This window comes from Choristoneura fumiferana, chromosome 12, assembly GCF_025370935.1.
Source record: "Choristoneura fumiferana chromosome 12, NRCan_CFum_1, whole genome shotgun sequence".
Lineage (NCBI taxonomy): Eukaryota > Metazoa > Arthropoda > Insecta > Lepidoptera > Tortricidae > Choristoneura > Choristoneura fumiferana.
This window is the reverse complement of record NC_133483.1, coordinates 16,195,633-16,213,240: the sequence shown is the minus strand read 5'-3', so window position 1 is coordinate 16,213,240 and position 17,608 is coordinate 16,195,633. Positions and strand designations below refer to the sequence as shown.

The 17,608-nt window shown below is 36.1% G+C and overlaps 1 protein-coding gene across 3 annotated transcripts in view; it reads right to left on the bottom strand.

The window, feature by feature from the left end:
• The window catches only part of RhoGAP100F (Rho GTPase activating protein at 100F), a 56,420-nt gene that overhangs the window by 21,467 nt on the left and 17,345 nt on the right, over positions 1-17,608 (bottom strand). For all 3 annotated transcript variants that reach the window (XM_074095552.1, XM_074095553.1, XM_074095554.1), the window contains exon 2: positions 1,373-1,492. In XM_074095552.1, the coding sequence (XP_073951653.1) occupies positions 1,373-1,492 (120 nt within the window). The remainder of the gene's footprint in view (positions 1-1,372; positions 1,493-17,608) is intronic.

Sequence of the window (17,608 nt, the reverse complement as noted above, 5' to 3'; positions counted from 1 at the left end):
ATGATGACGATGCTTGATATGATGATAATATCATTACATACATAATAACACAAAACATAACATAGCACAAAACTTACTACAATTATTGATTTTTAAATAAACCTAGTCTAACCTAACCCAATGCATATCAAATAAATAGAAATAATAATTATTTGCAAAGTTTACTTGAGCAAATTGAACTATATCAAATTTAGCATTATACTAAATGTAACAGTTCTAACAAACTTTTTTTTATGAGAGTAATGCAACGTTCACATACATTGTTAAATATTTTTTGAGTCGCACGTCGAAGTCATAGAGGTGTAGAGGCTCTACGAACGAATCGTAGCGCTAGTTCGTAGACGTCTACGTCAGCGATTTTTTGAACTGATTTCTTTTCTATCTTATAACTTGGGACTCTATTTTTACTGAGCTAGTGTTCCTGTCTCAAATAATCTCAATCATTGATTTATTAATGGTACTAGACTTAGGTGTGAATTTTACTTCGCTTAGTAACTAACAGTTTATTTTTAATTACGTATCAATTTACTAGACTCAAAAATAAACGTATTTTTCATACAAATATAGCTGCCCCGACCGGGATTGATCCTGGAACCTTAACCTTCACAGTCAGATTCTCTAACTATGGCTATTCAGTCGTCTGAATAGCCATTACTCGCTAATTTGGCTCAAATCTCCTATAAAAAACAAACTTATCCCTCAAACAATTGCATTCTAAATATCCCGTTTATAAACTTTGCATTTATGTAGGTAGTAGAAAAGAACATAGTAAAAATCAAAAGATATTATCTGTGCCTAAAACTTATATTCTTTAAGAAAACAGTATCATAGTGCAGGTGCACTGCAACGAACCATAAATTTAAGCTATTTATAATTTGAACCATAAAAATATCAGCTTTAACTCTACTTTATTGTCCGCTGCAAAGCTAGCAGCGCCTTAAAATTTCAGTCTTAATTCCTATTGAAAAATAAGTTAAGTCTGAAATATGATAATATACGCTTTAGAGTTACTTAATTGGTCGAAATTTATTCTCTTCTTTTATAAGAATAAAATAGTATAAAATCTGTGTCAATTATAACGTCTTTAAAATATTTAAACTTATTTATTGTAAAATATTAATCATAATCAAACAACAAAATCAATTTTCCTTTTTTGACGCAGAAAGATGTTATTTTATTAAAGTATAAAAATATTTACTGTTATCCTAGACCCTCCCCATGATACAGGGGGGGTCATGACCCCCTTGCGACCCACCCTCCAGCGCCTTGAGCTGCCTACCTTACTGGGGCGGCTGGCGGCCCGAGCTAGCGCTGTCTACCCTGGAAGAGACCCAATGCAGGCCACTGTAAAAGCCCAAGTCTTTAAGGTTACCTTCCTAAAGTCGGGCTGCAGCACGCAGGGCGGCGCGTGGTTGGCGCGCGGCGGCTGCGGCAGCCCGGGCGGCGCGCGGCCCGGCGATGCCGTCAGATCCGGCGCCGCGCGGCCGTTTTCCTGCCATACCAATCAAAAACGATATGTTAAGAGAGTTTCTGACACGCGAAATATCGCTAGATGGCGTTAGTACCGTGAAGTCCATTTGACATTACTCTTGTGCTATACTCTGTTCCGACGGCAGGCGAAAAAATGAACATTGATGAATTATATATTTTGTACGGTGCACTTGTTTATCATTTGCTCTTGTATAAACTTTCAAAGTATGGGCTGTTAGTTTCACTCAAGACAATAAAACTTGTTGTATCATGTTTTAGAATGACGTTGAGAGAAACATGCGAAAGGTTGTCCATAGTAAGTTTTTTCGCCTGCCGTTGGAACAGAGTATACCGGACAATGGTTAGGCATTATACAAGCGGTTCAACCGCTTCATTTTTCTGGTCACATTTTTTACGTATTGGCTATAGAATTCGATGTCGTTTTCGATTATTTCTTAAAGTTCCTTTATTACTACCTGATAACTAAAGAATGGTATCAGACTATAGGGGCCAGTTTTACAGAAAAGTGTATAGAAAAATTAGACGGTTGAAAGTTTCAACCGTTTCAACTTGAAACGCTCGAATAAACTTGCCCGACAATTAATGCGTTAACATTAAAGAAAATTCGGTTCATGTCGTTTTCCGGAATTTGGAATCGAAATTGATCTTAAGATTTGACAAGATGATCTACATAATTCCAGCATTTGCTATTCTAAACCTTAATTGATTGCGTGAGACATAATTAAAACTCTGTTATTTTATTGTTAGAAGAAGAATAATAATTCAAAGTAGGACGCGTGTAAAGACTAGATTTCAGCCTACGGCAATAACATAATAATTATTATTATCCTTTGGAGTGGCAGCGCCATATTTAAAATTTACTGTCAAGTGGCGCGGCCATTTTGAAAAAATCTTCCTTGAGCGCATTGACACCTACGAATTAATTTCGCGAATTCGTAACTCAATATAAAAGAAAAGTAGGCTACCATTTCGTATCATATTTTCCTAGCTTATGTTAATAATTCGAAGTGACAGGAGTATAAGCAGAATGCTTTGACATGATGACCTATTTGGCAGAAATCACACGCTTTTCTGGTAAATATATTTGGGAGTTTATTTGGCACGAGGACAGAAAAGATTTATTCAATATGGATCTGAATATTTCGTTTGTCCGATTTATGGAAACATCCGGATGTAATGTACGGAAATATATATTATATTAGCCAGTACATGTGGTCAAAAAACATGCAGCGCGAAATTCTCAACTCGATACAAAAGTCTTTCTATCTAGTTCAGCTAATGCCATGTACTTTTAGTTTGTGACATGTAATGTTCACAAAATATGGACGCCCTAAATTAACTTACAATTAGACTAGTTAAACAATTGAGTTAATGCACTATAATGTTCAGCAGTAGATGTGCTAGATTTTTTTTGTGCCACGTATAAAAATTCACACTGTACAAGCGAAAATTAAATTATGTATGTAACGTGACCTATTTCATGCAGAACTTGCATTCGAAAAACAATAGTGGTTTAAAAAAACTGTCTTTAATAACGCCCAACAGCAGAAAAAAAAGGATAATAGATTATTTTTTCATAAAACTAAGTAACTGAGACATTTTTGGTCCAATTATGTAGTCTGTACCACACAAAATACTGCCTCAACCTCAGCGAGGCAGTGGAGTGTTTAGCTATTGAGCTCAAAATATACCAGTTGCTAATACAAGACGGCGTACATAAATCAAAAGAAAATGTAGTACTAAACTTTCGTACTTAGTTAAGTCGTGTCAAAGCGAAAAGGTCCTAATTAGTAAGATTAACGCGGCTTACGGAAGTCCGTGCTTCTTTCACGAGGCTAAATGAATACTTTTGGAGATTTCTTTAATCATTACGGAATGGTTTTAGTGTTAAGACATAAGTCTAATGGATTGCATGACCTTTAATCAACTGGATCCTTGCGTTATCTTAATAACCTTAAATACTACATAAAATATGATCCATTACAATAACTCAGTATTAACTATAGGCTATTAGGCTGTTGCCCGCATCTTTGACTGCGTTCCATGAAAATTTTGCGCTTTTCCGGTATACAATAGCGTACGCTACTCCCTGATAACATAGCTTTTTGTAGATTAAAGATTTTTTTATCAGTTTAGTGGTTAAATACACAATTAAATCTTTCCTAAAGTATTACTTTAGTTCATGTTTGATAAATGAAATAACAAGACTTCTGATCCGAGTATTACAAACCAAAGATTTCACTGTCGACAAAATGCGGAGGCGATGCCGAAAGTTTTCAATCTATTATTAGGTAAAGACATTTGATTTTGTCCTTTTGATTTGTCAAGGAATTTTTTGGTGTTGTCGTCAAGTGCATATTGGTTATTTCACCGGGGCGATTGACACAATTATCATGCAAGTAAAAATTTGTTTAATCGAAATCCCCCTCTTCTCAATTTTAAACAACGCAGAGCCCGACCTAGTTTCGTTTTTACGTTCTGGATTTTATGGCCCATAATCCGTTCCTTCGACTAGAGAGCGTTTTGTTTCTCCTCGAATGCGTTAGGAATTTGGCGGTCGATCGAAGCGGGTCGCGGGGCGGGGGCTGGGCCCTGACCTAGTTCCCCGGCAAACCCCCCCCCCTCGCGTACGCACGAGGTCACTGTACTGCAGTTGCAAGCCCCGAACACCGCAGGAATGACTAGACTATCCCCACAAACGACCACAGTCATCCCCACAGCCCTTTTGACGAGATTACAAAAAAAACATTAGTCGCATTATTCGTAAAAGAACGGTCGACTCCTGAGGCTACGAGTATAATTTAAACATTATTTAAATGCAGAATGCAAATTTTTGGAAATGTTTATATTTATTTTGTAGTCAATTAGCGATCAAAATTGAAACATGGACTTTCAAAGTGAATTCGAGCAAAATTGGTTTTTGGTGAAGCTTAATGGCAAACAGATTGTTGATTCGTTCCGCCAGCCTGTGCGTAACAAAAAACTTACATAAAACAGGAAAATCGCTCGATGACTTGTACATTTGACTGGACTTTTTCATCCTCTTCTATTACAGAGTAATTATCTGACCCTTCCGTGTATAAAATGACAGCCACATGTATTCTGTAACGCCACATTAGTCGGCTATTTACCGTCGCAAATGAAGACTTATTGCTTTGCGGGAAAACACGATATTGGAACGAGTGGGTGAGATTAAAAAAACAACGATGCACTGCTGTACCGTCGTATGATAAAATTGAGTACTATTTATGTGCGTAATGAAAACCTAACAGCCTACTTTCTTTATTGAGAGGCATGTGTTGTAAAATAGAGTAAAAAAAAAAGAATATAACAAAAAACTCATTTTTGTGACTGAATGTATCACATTAGGTATGAATTGATATAATGGAAAAAACATCGTAAAATAAAATAAGATGTAGGCTAAATACGTTTGTGTCAAAAAAATCCTGCAGGATTAGAAGCAAACAAAATAAATGTACGAGATGAAGTTAAATAAAAGGTTACAAAAAGACCAATCGTGCAAATTGTAATGTAAGTTTAATGACAGCAGTTCATATTAAGGTCCTATGGCAGTGCCTTTTTACGGTCCCATACCACCGTCGTTAAAAACGGTACCCTTATAGGATCACTTTCTTATCCACCTGTTAAGATCCTTTTTTAAGAGTCCCCAGTACGCTCGCGTCCCCATACAAACGTAGTTTCGTTCTAATTTACAAGCAGCACTACTGATCAAAACGCAAATTGGAACTATAAGGGTCATTATTTCAATGCATGAAATTGTGTTCAGAAATTATTTACAGTAAATTATAGGGAGAAGCTACTATTTCATGAACATAACATATTTATATTGTTACTATTATTATCGTCCAATAATGTTTTTCAGGGTTCCAGAGCCAAAATGGCAAAAACGGAACTCTTATAGTTTCGTCAAGTCCGTCCGTCCGTAGGTCACAGGCATTTTACTCGAAAACTACAATACAGATGTCTTGTCAAAGCCGCTATTTAGTTTTGTAGTTAAATTACAAAAATTATAAAAAAAATATAGGGGGCGCAACCCATACAGAAATTGAAAAAAAAATTTGCTCGCATCAACGTGTGGCACATAGTTCGACATGTCTTTTGAAAAGATAGTAAGGTTTCTCAAAAACTTTTTTGATTAAGTGAAGATTTAAGGAAATAATCGCTCCCAAAGTAGCAAAAATTGTGTCCCCCCCCCTCTATCTTGTAAACCGTTTGTCCAAAAATATGGAAAGGTAACCCTTAATAAATACTTTCAACGAAAATTGGTTTCAACATGATCGGATATACCGTTTTTGAGTTATTGCCGAAAAACTGCGCTTCTCAACAAAAGGACGCAAGTGCCGTGGAGATACGCTCTTTTTCTGGTAATAGATTTAAGACTGTAGTTAAGTGTTTTAATTGTGTTGTAATGCACATAATATTACTTGATTTTTTTCATAATGGCTGCGGAACCCTATCTTGGCCGGTTTTTAGAATATTGTAGGATATTTTTCTGAAATTTCTATATTTCCGTAATAAACATTACACTATGTGGTCAGTTCGGATGATACATTGTCTACTACCCACTATTGTAAAAAATACATATATGTTATTACATCCATAATAAATAAAAATCCAATCAACAAGAGCGTTTTTGTTTTTGAACATTTTCAAAGCCCTGTGAAATAATGACCCATAATGGGAGCAGCCATTACGATGCTTATAATTAGGTTTGGTTAAAATAAAATGTAACGGGAATAAACAATAATGAATATCCATTTCTCATACAAAGCTTAAAATTAATATGATTTTTATTTTGTTACATTGAATATGAAAGAAAACTAATTATAAGCATCAAAATAGCTGCTCCCATTATACTCGCAAAGTTTTATTTTGTTTCAGTGTGTTGTTTGTAAATTAGAACGAAACTTCTTTTGTATGAAAATGCGATCAGCGGCGAGCGTACTGGCGACTCTTAAGAACGCATGGAGGTATCAAGCTGAAATTAAATATCAAATACTCAGGTCAACCACTTTGAGCAATAAATAAAGCAAACTTCTAAGTAAACGCAATTAAAGGATACAGTCATTAAAAAAGGGTTGCATTCAAATTACCAGGGAATCAAAACCTGTAGGGTACTTCGCACTAGCTTGGTCAAATATAACTCCTAGAAAAAATACCGGAAGAAAGCGCATAGTATATCATAGCGTAATATAGGTAGAGTCATTCACGATGACGCGTGCCGTGGCTCTTCCTTCGTGGATGGCACTAGGTATAGCTACTATGATCTTCGTATTGACGCAATCAATTATTCAGAATTAGCGACTTAGCTCAGTTGTCGAGAAAAATAAGGGGCTTGATTTACTGAATTATTTATGTACCCACTTGTCTGTTTTTTGTAATTTTACATCGCCTGCCCTTACCTAAAGAATGAAATCTTTTTAATTTCTTATTCGAAACGGTTTAAAAACATAAATCTTCCATATATTTCATACATTTTCATTCACACATTAAATTTCACAACAATATTTAATCAAAACCTGACTCACATTCACGTATTAATATAATTACAAGGTAAGTATTGTACTCGTAGAATGAATCAAAATATCTCAGCAGATAGACACATTATGACAATCTCAGCAGATAAAATAGTTAGACCCATTATGACACCTTTGATGTGGTGTACTTTGACCATCAATCGATTTATGGAAGCGTTTTGACAAACTAAATAATTAAAAAGCAAACAATTAATAAGGTAGTAATAATATTTTAAGTGCATTCATAGTAAAATTATTCTAATATAAGCCTAATAAATATTAACTGTACAGTAAAACTTACACTAGGTTAGGTAGGTACAAACAGTTAACATCTAAAAGTACCTGACCAACAAAGTTGCCTCAGGTTATTAGTCCCCAATAATAAAATATCAAAGTGGTATATACTTCAGATGCTATCCATTATTACGTCATACTTCATTGAACGACTATCAATAATCGTATCTATATCAGCGACGATTTTTCAAACAAAATTAAACAAACTCTATTACAATTTATTTAAGTCTCAGTAATTATATGTATAGGTACATAATTTAATCTAAGAATGTAACTACGACGACTCTTATACGTAGGTATGCATAATTTTGTATTACCTTATAATTCGATTATACGCTTCATTCTCTTCGCGTTAATTTCGTTTTCCGAAATGGAGCACACATACATTAGAGACTCGATTAGTCGTACCTATAGTATAGCGTCAACAGTGGCTGATCACTGGACTTTGTTGCATTAACACATTTTGTTAATATTTTATGACGTTACGTAAGTGGCTGAACTAATAAGGTGCCGACAGAAATGAACTGTAGGTGAAAAACTTGGGAGAAAAGCTCCTCTAGTATATAATAGTCATTTCGCTCTACATATATACGTCCCACAGCTGCTCACAGGTCTCCTCTCAAAATGAGAGGGCTTGGGACGTAGTTCCCACGCGGGCCCAGTGCGCATTGGAAACTTCACGCACATCATTGGATTTCTACGCAGCTTTGTGTAGGTTTCCACGCGAAGTTTTCCTTCACCGTAAAATTCATGTTAATTTCAAATGTAATTTTGCATATATATTCCTAGAGGTGCGAGTCCAAGTCCGAACCCAGGCTGTTCTATCTGAGATGCCATTAGTCAAACCACTAGGCTACCACGGATCATATAATTGTAACGTATCCGTGTAGAATAATTGATGTTTGAAATTAGAAAAAAAAATACATAAATTCCATTTCAATTCTATAATAGGTGCTACTACACATGCAAGGAAAACCTCTCTTAAATGTTTCGCTATAAGTACATCAACACAGCACCTCAGTCATTCCATTAAAAGCGATGACGTAACAATACCTTTTCAAGAGTAAATTCTACGTTTGGCGATAAAATTGAACAGTTGTAGATTTTATCGAGGCTGCTAACCTTTTGTATTGTTCCGTAAGAATTTTGCTTCAATAATTTCTCCAAATATTGTGGCAGAGGGAAAATTTGTTTTTTAGCAAAAAAAAATGTATCTCTCATTGATAAATTTTATGTGAAAGACTGATATCCGTGATGCCGTCGCTTTTTATCTAAATAAAATAAGCAACCTGCAAATGCTAAGTTGCTAATTGGGCCAATCAACTATTTTACCGACGCGTCTCTGACGTTACCAAAAAATCGTACTTCCAACAAAATATTTCACGGTTTAATAGGTTGAACTTATGTAGGATGGCATGTACACCATCTATTAAATTACAGAAAAAACATGTTTACTTACAAAAATCTGCAATTGTTTGAAAAATGTCGCGGACAGAAAAGTGTCGGCAAAAAAGTTGATTGGCCCAATTGCTTGTAGTTCATATCTGACATAACAAAGCGTTCATAAATGTCTGAAACGACTCTACTACTAGGGCCAGTAGGACGTATCAGATATTTTGCTCTCTCCACTGTAGCAAATATAAATGCAGGTGACTGTACAGGTAATAGGGACGTTATTATCGCGTATCATGCGGTCGCGACGCCTGCCACCTGTCAACGTTTCTAGTATAAGCTTAACTTGCTTTTAAAATAGGTATTTCAAAAGAAAATCTATTAAATTCGAAACGGTGAGCACTACAACATAAACAGCTTACCTACAGTCCATAAAGTGAACATATTTATTCTTCAAAGAATTTTGGAGGTAAATAATCGACGTGCAAGATTTGATATAATATTAAAGTAAAATAAAAACTTATTAAACTGAGCATTTAATTATAATACAGTTGGATAGAGCAGTGTATAGCTTAATCAAAAAAATACAAGGAAAATAAAAAATCACTAAAATAAATTCAACTTTACTTTTAAATAAAACTCAAAACTGAGTTTTGCTGTCTATTTCTCATTAATATTCAAATAAAAAAGCCGATTCAAAATAAATAGCAAGGAGCATTTCATATCTCAGAGTAATGAGAAAACTATTTCACAAATAGAAATGTCGCGAGGAAAATCTAGTTAGCCCTAAGCTTCCTGAATGACAAGAAATACAGCTAAAAATATCAAAGGAAGTTAAATAAGCAAAAATTCCAGAGCACATCTTCCCGCGGAAGACTTCAATGGACTGCCTCTTAAGAAACCTTACACAAAGCGTTGAAGGGTTTTTAAAAGGGAGCATCCTTAGAAATGATCTCGAACAAATTAATTATTAACTCACTGGAGAACACAGGCCATGCAGTTACACAAAAAAGCGTGTCCAGTAGTAATAATAATAATAGGTTTCAGCGATTTTTTAGTTTTTCAACCGTCCGTCACCGTGGTACTCGAATTATTGACTGCGGTAATGATTTGTGTTAACTTTGAATGACATAGAACTTTCATGTTGTTATCCAATTCGTCAATAGTTTTGGACCGATAAAAAAGCACTCAAAACGCTCGAATAATCACCGGCTAGCGTTGGCATTCAAGCGTATTATTTCAAAGTGAGGTACATGCTTGGCAGTAAAGCAGTCGCGTGGGCATATCAAATTAAACTTACGCAGTCACAATAAAAATACGGAGAAATCATCTAGTCATTGAGCTAATTTTTAGTACTACTTAAAACTGTTAGTAACGTTTTGAAACGGGTTTCGAAATTAAACTAAGCCAAGAAGCAAGACGCTTCAGGGCGGTATACACTGGCTGGCGGGTCGATGGGCATAGTCCGTACTCCTAATCGATAGCCTCGTACTACCGCCTCAATGGAATGCGCGCGCCGGTGGCCTTACGTAACGCGCAGCACTAACACCTGTTGCTCAGTACTACCCTCACATATAACCCAGCAGATTTAAGAAGTGTACAGTTAATTTTTGGAGCGCCTACGGGGGGGTTGACTAAATTTGGTCGGTTGTCCGGAGTCAATGCACCACAGCAACCTTCGCTGCACTCAAGGGTGCATAGTAGTGTAGAAGAATGATAATGATCTTCATTAGCGTATTGGACGTATAATGGAGGGCTGGACTACTGTTAAACATTGTTTTCAGTAAGCTTAATTAACTGTTACTTCGAGACTGCCGAGAAAGCTAACAAGTAGGTAATTAAAAAAGGAATGATTTAAGTAATGTTTAGCTGGGAATGTATTGACATATTTTTTTTGGGTTACAGTATTTATTCCTTTTGAAGTACTTAACTGAGAAGAGGTCTGTGCCCAGCAGTGGGATGGGATGTATATAGGCTGGAGATAGAAATGGAAGGAACTAACTAGGTTATTTTTTGCCCTTGCGTTAACATGTTTTGTCTCTATTTGGCACTATAAAATTTTCCTTAGCCATGCAAAGACAAAACATATTTTCCTAAGAATAAAAAGGAATAATTGATTTAGATGTAGTAAAATAGTGTTCTGGTAAATTGAGCTTCATGTTATTTTATTTCATTAAAAACGTATCTATCAGTAATTATTTACTTAATTAAGGATCATTTATAAAGTTATTTCTCTATCTCTCTCTAGATTATTTCTTTAAGTATTACAGAGCTGTATTATCCTAGCAACATTCTTTTCTTTTGTTCTGATTCGAGATTTCTAAATAGGTTCTGAACCGTAAAGTAGGTACAAAAAGGTCCTAAATTAAAAACAAGGTCATTTCGCCTTATGGGTTACTGCAACTTTTTCCAAAGTAAATAAGCAAGGAAAAGCCATTACCCAGCTCGGCCACTTTAATACATCAAATTTTATGGCGTCTAATATCTACAAAATTGCCGGCGGGCTAGATTGTAATTTACTGTCAAACAAAAATGCACAAAAATGACACCAACTTTAAATTAAAACTTAAAATGTGCGAATAAATATATGTGTGCGCGAAGTTTATAGATTTCAGGAGACAATGATTACTCGACGCCTATTCAAACACTTAACAAATCCTTAACAACTTACATTAATACATAACGACCGAAAAACATGAGTACAGTTTGTAACGAATTTGGTTTGTCAATATATTTAGTTTCCTTGTCGTAACAAATAAACATTTTTCCAAGCTATGGGTAGATAAGTAATTGGTTGGTATCTGCTGGTATTATTAACCGCATTCAAGGCAAACTTTCCAGACATTAATTAGGGAAAAAGGAAATCCCGATTTAATTAAACCCAATAATCCGACGCCCGATTAATCTTGTCTTTTATCCTTCGACCCGGACATAGTTCGAATTAATTCTACTTTACAAACCAAATTTGTTCATATGCCGTTTATTAGTCAAACGAACGTCACTGATATTTTATGTGGGTAGCAAGAACTTATTAAACGTCTCTCCGTCATCACCATCTTATGCGATAATATTGCCGCTAAGCAGCAGTGCTTGCACTCATACTCATACTCTTTTATTGGTAATATCATTATTACATGTCACTGTTGTGTTTCAGCTAAAAGGCTTGACTCAGAAGTCGACCGCCGACCGCAAAGTAAATCTAAGGGATTACTAACTAATGTATGGGCAAAAAAACTTTTTCCAAAGTATCACATCCCAAAATATTTTACTCAAATTATCATTTGGCAAAAAAACATTTCCTAAAACCACTTATCGCATTTTTACGGTTAGTACATTTTTATTTGGGAAATTTATGTTTTAAAAATAATTAATAATTACTTACTCATGTTTCATATTACCAAGTATTATTTAAACAAATGTATCGTTTGGCATAAAGTACTCTTCCCATAATATTGCATGGCATAATAACCTAACTTTTCTAGTAGCAGTTCGTTTCTGTGGGGGACGCAGTTCTAACCTAACCTAACCTAATTTTCTGATAGCAGTTCGTTTCTGTAGGGGACGCAGTTCTAACATAACCTAACCTACTTTTATGGTAGCAGTTGGTTTTTGTGTTTGGTTCGTATGTGAAGTGTAATTTTGAACAAACATTTTTTTGGAATATAATGTTAGCCACAAGAAAACGCTTGCTTAGTAAACGTTTGTCGTAATACAACTTGACAATAATTTTGACATAATAATAAACTTGACATAATTTTAGGCAAATGATAATTTGACCAAATGAATATAATGCGAAATTTAAATATGCTAAAGATTCGTTTGGGAAATGAAACTACTGCGATAAGTTTACTGCGATAAGTACACTATTACTAAGACTTCGCTGTCCGACCGTTCGTCTGTTACCAGGCTGTATCTCATGAACCGTGATAGTTAGATAACAACAAATACTAAAAGCAGAATAAAATAAATATTTAAGGGGGCTCCCATACAACAAACGTGACTTTTTCCGTATAGATGGAACGGATGGATGGATCTAGTGAATGTCGTATAGATGGAACGGAATCCTTCGAGTGCGAGTCCGACTTGCACTTGGCCGTTTTTTTTTTAATTGACTGTCTTTTGCATGACTAGACACAAGCACAGCATAAACCATTGGGCCCAGAAACGTCTAATTTGACTGACGTCATAAGCATAACCCTAACGAAGCCGTAGCGCGGTGACGTTCGCGATCGCATTCACCATCTCTATCTACCCTCGTCTCAAGGTGATTTTCCACCGGCGAGGCGAGACGAGAATTGAAATTTGTATGGCAGCGCCCGCGGCGGCTCGCGGCTTGCGCGCGAGAATGCATACAAATTTCAATTCTCGTCTCGCCTCGTCTCGTCTCGCCTCGCTGGTGGAAAATCACCATTATACCGTGTGATAGAAAGAAGTGAAACCGATTGACATTCCGAGTGTGTTAGACAAAATACAATTATTTCTAAATGCATTTTGTCTAACACACTCAGACTGCTTTCGCAAAGGTAACCAATTTTTCTTGTAAGTACGTCGAACAAATTTAATCATGACCCAGGGTGGAGCCTTTTTATAATCAATCTTTTTATAATCTTTTTTTAATAGTGGCATATTTGCTGGAATACGTTTCGTTTAATTCTTATTTTCTTAAGTTTTTTTTTCTATAATGTACCGTTTTTTGCCCAAATAAACATTAAACATTAAACATCAATTTCACTATGATTTCTATGACAAAAGTATGAGATGTCAACATGACATTAGGAGCACAAAGGTTCCACCCTGGGTCATGATTCAATTTGTTCCACTGTACCTGAAGTAGGCAGGCCCAACCTAATTACCCGTGACGCACTAAATGGCTACAAATCTCAGGTAGTCATATTAAATGATATTGTATTAAATATATTGACCCGGATAACTCACGTCTTAAATCGAGTTTAGCTCGACATGTTTCGGGCTAATCCGTAGCCCTTCGTCTTCGGAGCAACGCGACTCAGCGGCTGCTGCAACACGCGCACCCGCGCTGCGCTGCGCTGTGTGTTGCAGCAGCCGCTGAGTCCCGAAACATGTCGAGCTAAACTCGATTTAAGACGTGAGTTATCCGGGTCAATATATTTAATATGAGTGAGTCTCACGGTAGTTTCATGTTCAAAATGATATTGTAACTGATAACTCACGTCTTAAATCGAGTTTAGCTCGAAATCAACATTCAATCAATCGTTACAATATCATTTTATATGAGTGAGTATCACGGTAGTTTCATGTTCAATATCTCAGATAGTCTTTAGATTATCCGTTATTTTAATACATGAACTATCCAGTGTTTTTCCGTTCATAAATTGTTATACAAAATATCGCCTTAACTAAATCGCCTATTAATCGATTCAGAAAGGTGACGCCCAATAAAGGTTTTAACCTTTAGTGGGCGTATAATTGACATTTATAACCGAAGCTTACGAATCAATGGGCAAGATACCCTTTAACAATGCTTCACGTGGTTATTTTTTAGCCTTGGACAAGAAACATGTAGGTACATAACTGTTACTAGTATTAGCCGATACACTGCCAGAGACTTTTACTTATGAACCACTGGTTGTCTCTCCGCATGCCTTTATTCCAACGGCGCTTAGACTGTTTTGACTTATTTTTAGGGTTCTGTACCTCAGTTGGCAAGAACAAAATCTTTATAGCATCACTTTGCCCGTCTTACTGTCTGTCCGTCCGTCCATCCGTCGGAATTAATGAGTTAATGTCATGATCCCGCTATCATGGCGTGGCATGTTCTTGTGTTACCTCAACTCTGGTAGCACTACCTATAGTTTATTATACTGAAATGAAATATTCAGGTTCGTACATGTGTCGAAATTACTAACAATGAACGAGACGTCCATCACAAAATAATGAAATTCGCAGAATATTTATATAAATCCGTTCTTGCTTCAAATGCCAACCTCGTTCTTGTCTAAAATAAGGCAGCTCTAGATTATAATACTACAGTCTAGTAATGGAGCAATATCGTCAAGGCTGAAGTCTAGACGGCGACGGCGGCAACCGTTATTAACTTGTCATTGGGATGACGTGGCTTTATTGACTTTTTGCGGTGCATGCTTCTCGTTGTTGGGAGATTTTATAGTTTTGATATGACCCCATAAAGGGCTCTCGTCAAGTCGTCAGTGTATTGAGACCGCAACGGATTGATGAGGAGGCCATTTTGTCTAACGTGCTGTCGTTCGCGATCGCATTCACCATCTCCTTCTACCCTCGTCTTATACCGTGTGACAGAAGGAAGTGGTGAAAACGATTGTGATTCCAAGTATGTTGACGCTAGTGATCCCAATCAAATGTTGTCATTTTTGTATGCGAAATCGGTCATTTGGTTGCGATCGCGAGCGACAGAAACGTTAGGCAATACGGCCTCTTCTGGTTTTGGGAATAGAAATGATAGTTATTCTATATACTGACACCTGAAAAGAGGCTTCCAAAAAGACTGAAGCTACTTCAATTATTCTCGACTAACTCTTTCTCTTTAAGACCTTTTTTTAATTATTATGTAAATTGCTTTTTTTCTGTAGCCTACTTTTCTTTCTTTTATTATACGTACCAATACGTAAAATAAACTACCATTTTAATACCATTTCTAAGAACATAGATCGAGCTAGTTTGGTCATATATCTCTGGAAAACGTGTGTTTTTAAGCTTTAGCAAAAAAGAACTGAGAAAAACTTGGTCGCGCAAATTTACTTGTCCTTATCTTTTCTTTCTCTTCATCTGTCTATATCTTCATCCGTCGTGTTGTTGTTGTTGTTGTCTATGTGTTGTGAATAATGTATCTATTTTTTTCTTCCTTTATTTCTCAGAACTCTAATTACAAAGATCTCATTGTGTTTCTTTCTAAGCAAGTAATACGTTGTGGTTTCTTTGATGTGAAAGTTTGTGAGTGAGTGAGTATGTTTGTTACTCCTTCACGCGGAAACGGCTGGACGGATTTGGATGAAATTTAGCAAAAAGTTAGTTTACAACCTGAATTAAAACATAAGATACTCTTTATCCCGATATTTCCACGGGATAGGGATAAAATCTCTAAATAACAACCACTGGGTTTAGAGTCATGAAATTTGGTATGTAGGTAGCTGAACGTCTGAAATAACACACAGGCTACTTTTTATCCCGATGTTCCCACAGGATAGAGATAAAATCTCGAAATAATGACCACTGGACTTAGAGTCATGAAATTTGGTATGTAGAAAGCTGGACATCATCTGGAATTAACATAGGGCTTAATACTTTTTAGTCATGAAATTTGGTATGTAGGTAGCTGGACGTGGGAATAACACATAGGCTACTTTTTATCCCGGTGTTACCACAGGATAGGGCTAAAATCTCGAACTAAGGACCACTGGGCTTAGAGTCATGAAATTTGGTATGTAGATAGCTGGACATTTGGAATAACACACAGGCTACTTTTTATCCCGATATTCCCACGGGATAGGGATAAAATTTCTAAATAATAACCGCTGGGCTTAGAGTCATGAAATTTGCCCGTCAATCACGATGTAATTTTAGGGAATTCCCACGAGAATTTAATAAAATCCCGGAATTTCAATTCAACTGCTGTATCTAATGATTTATGCGTGCGAAGCCGCGGGGAAACGCTAGTTGACAATATGTGCAGAATTTCGTGTTTTTTTTTTCTTTAATTATTTAAAGTTTTTTCTAGAGCTTAGAGTTTTTCTAGTACAGTTACATCATATTGCGTTTAAAAAAAATTGGACACTATTAATACAAGAGTTAATGCAAAAAGTGTAGCCCTGTGTCTCCGAAAAGTTAATTTATTCAACGAATTCGTATTTGCATAACAAGACACCGATACACTGTTACCATACTTACCTATTTTGCTTACCGGGAATAATATTTTTTGAGGCAAAATATCCTGTGAAACCTTAGTACGTCAGTACATTTGAAGTAATTAAATTTAGCTACTCTTACTTTTTTTCACGCTTATCTGACCTGCGGCCCTTCGAGCTTCTATAAGAGGCCGGCAAGCATAAAATTTATATGTATTGTCGATAATTGACTTTGAGGGGCTGTTTCACCATCCATTGATTAGTGTTAACTGACGGTTAAATGTGAGGCCGTCTCTATTTGTTTTGTTGAGACGGCATCACATTTAACCGCCAGTTAACACTAATCAATGGATGGTGAAACAGCCCCTTAATGTTGTTGACTATCAATGTTGCGGGCCACTGGGACCATTGCTACGATACATTTGTACATGTTTGCCCTAACGAATTGTAATGTGTTTAGATGGCCAAGTAGTTAGAGAACCTGACTACGAAGCTTGAGGTCCCGGGTTCGATTCCCGGCCGGGGCAAATATTTGTATGAATAATACGAATGTTTGTTCTTGGGTCTTAGATGTTTAAAATGTATTTAAGTAAAGCAAGCTTTGCTTAGTTTGGGACTAGGTCAATTGATGTCAAATGTCCTATGATATTTATTTATTATTATTATGTTGACTTTAAATAATGCTAGTCACACCCCATATTAACCCCCCCATATTAACCCCCCCGCTCCTTATATTTCGAATTACATTTAATTCATTGATATAATTATTTTAAAACGGTATTACGGTTGGAAAGATACAACCCTGTGACAGACGGATAGACGCAACTGACCAACAGACAGCCTAGAGAAAGCCGGACTAGCCGATAACTTAGGATAATAGCCGAGCCTATAACTTAGGATAATACCGGGTGTGGCCTGTAATATAGCAAATAATTAAAACATAGATCATACCATACTCCTCAAACTGAACAACATTAGCTCAGCGACTTTTAAAAATAATTAGTTTTTTAATTTTACACTTTTAAGTTTATTCGAAGA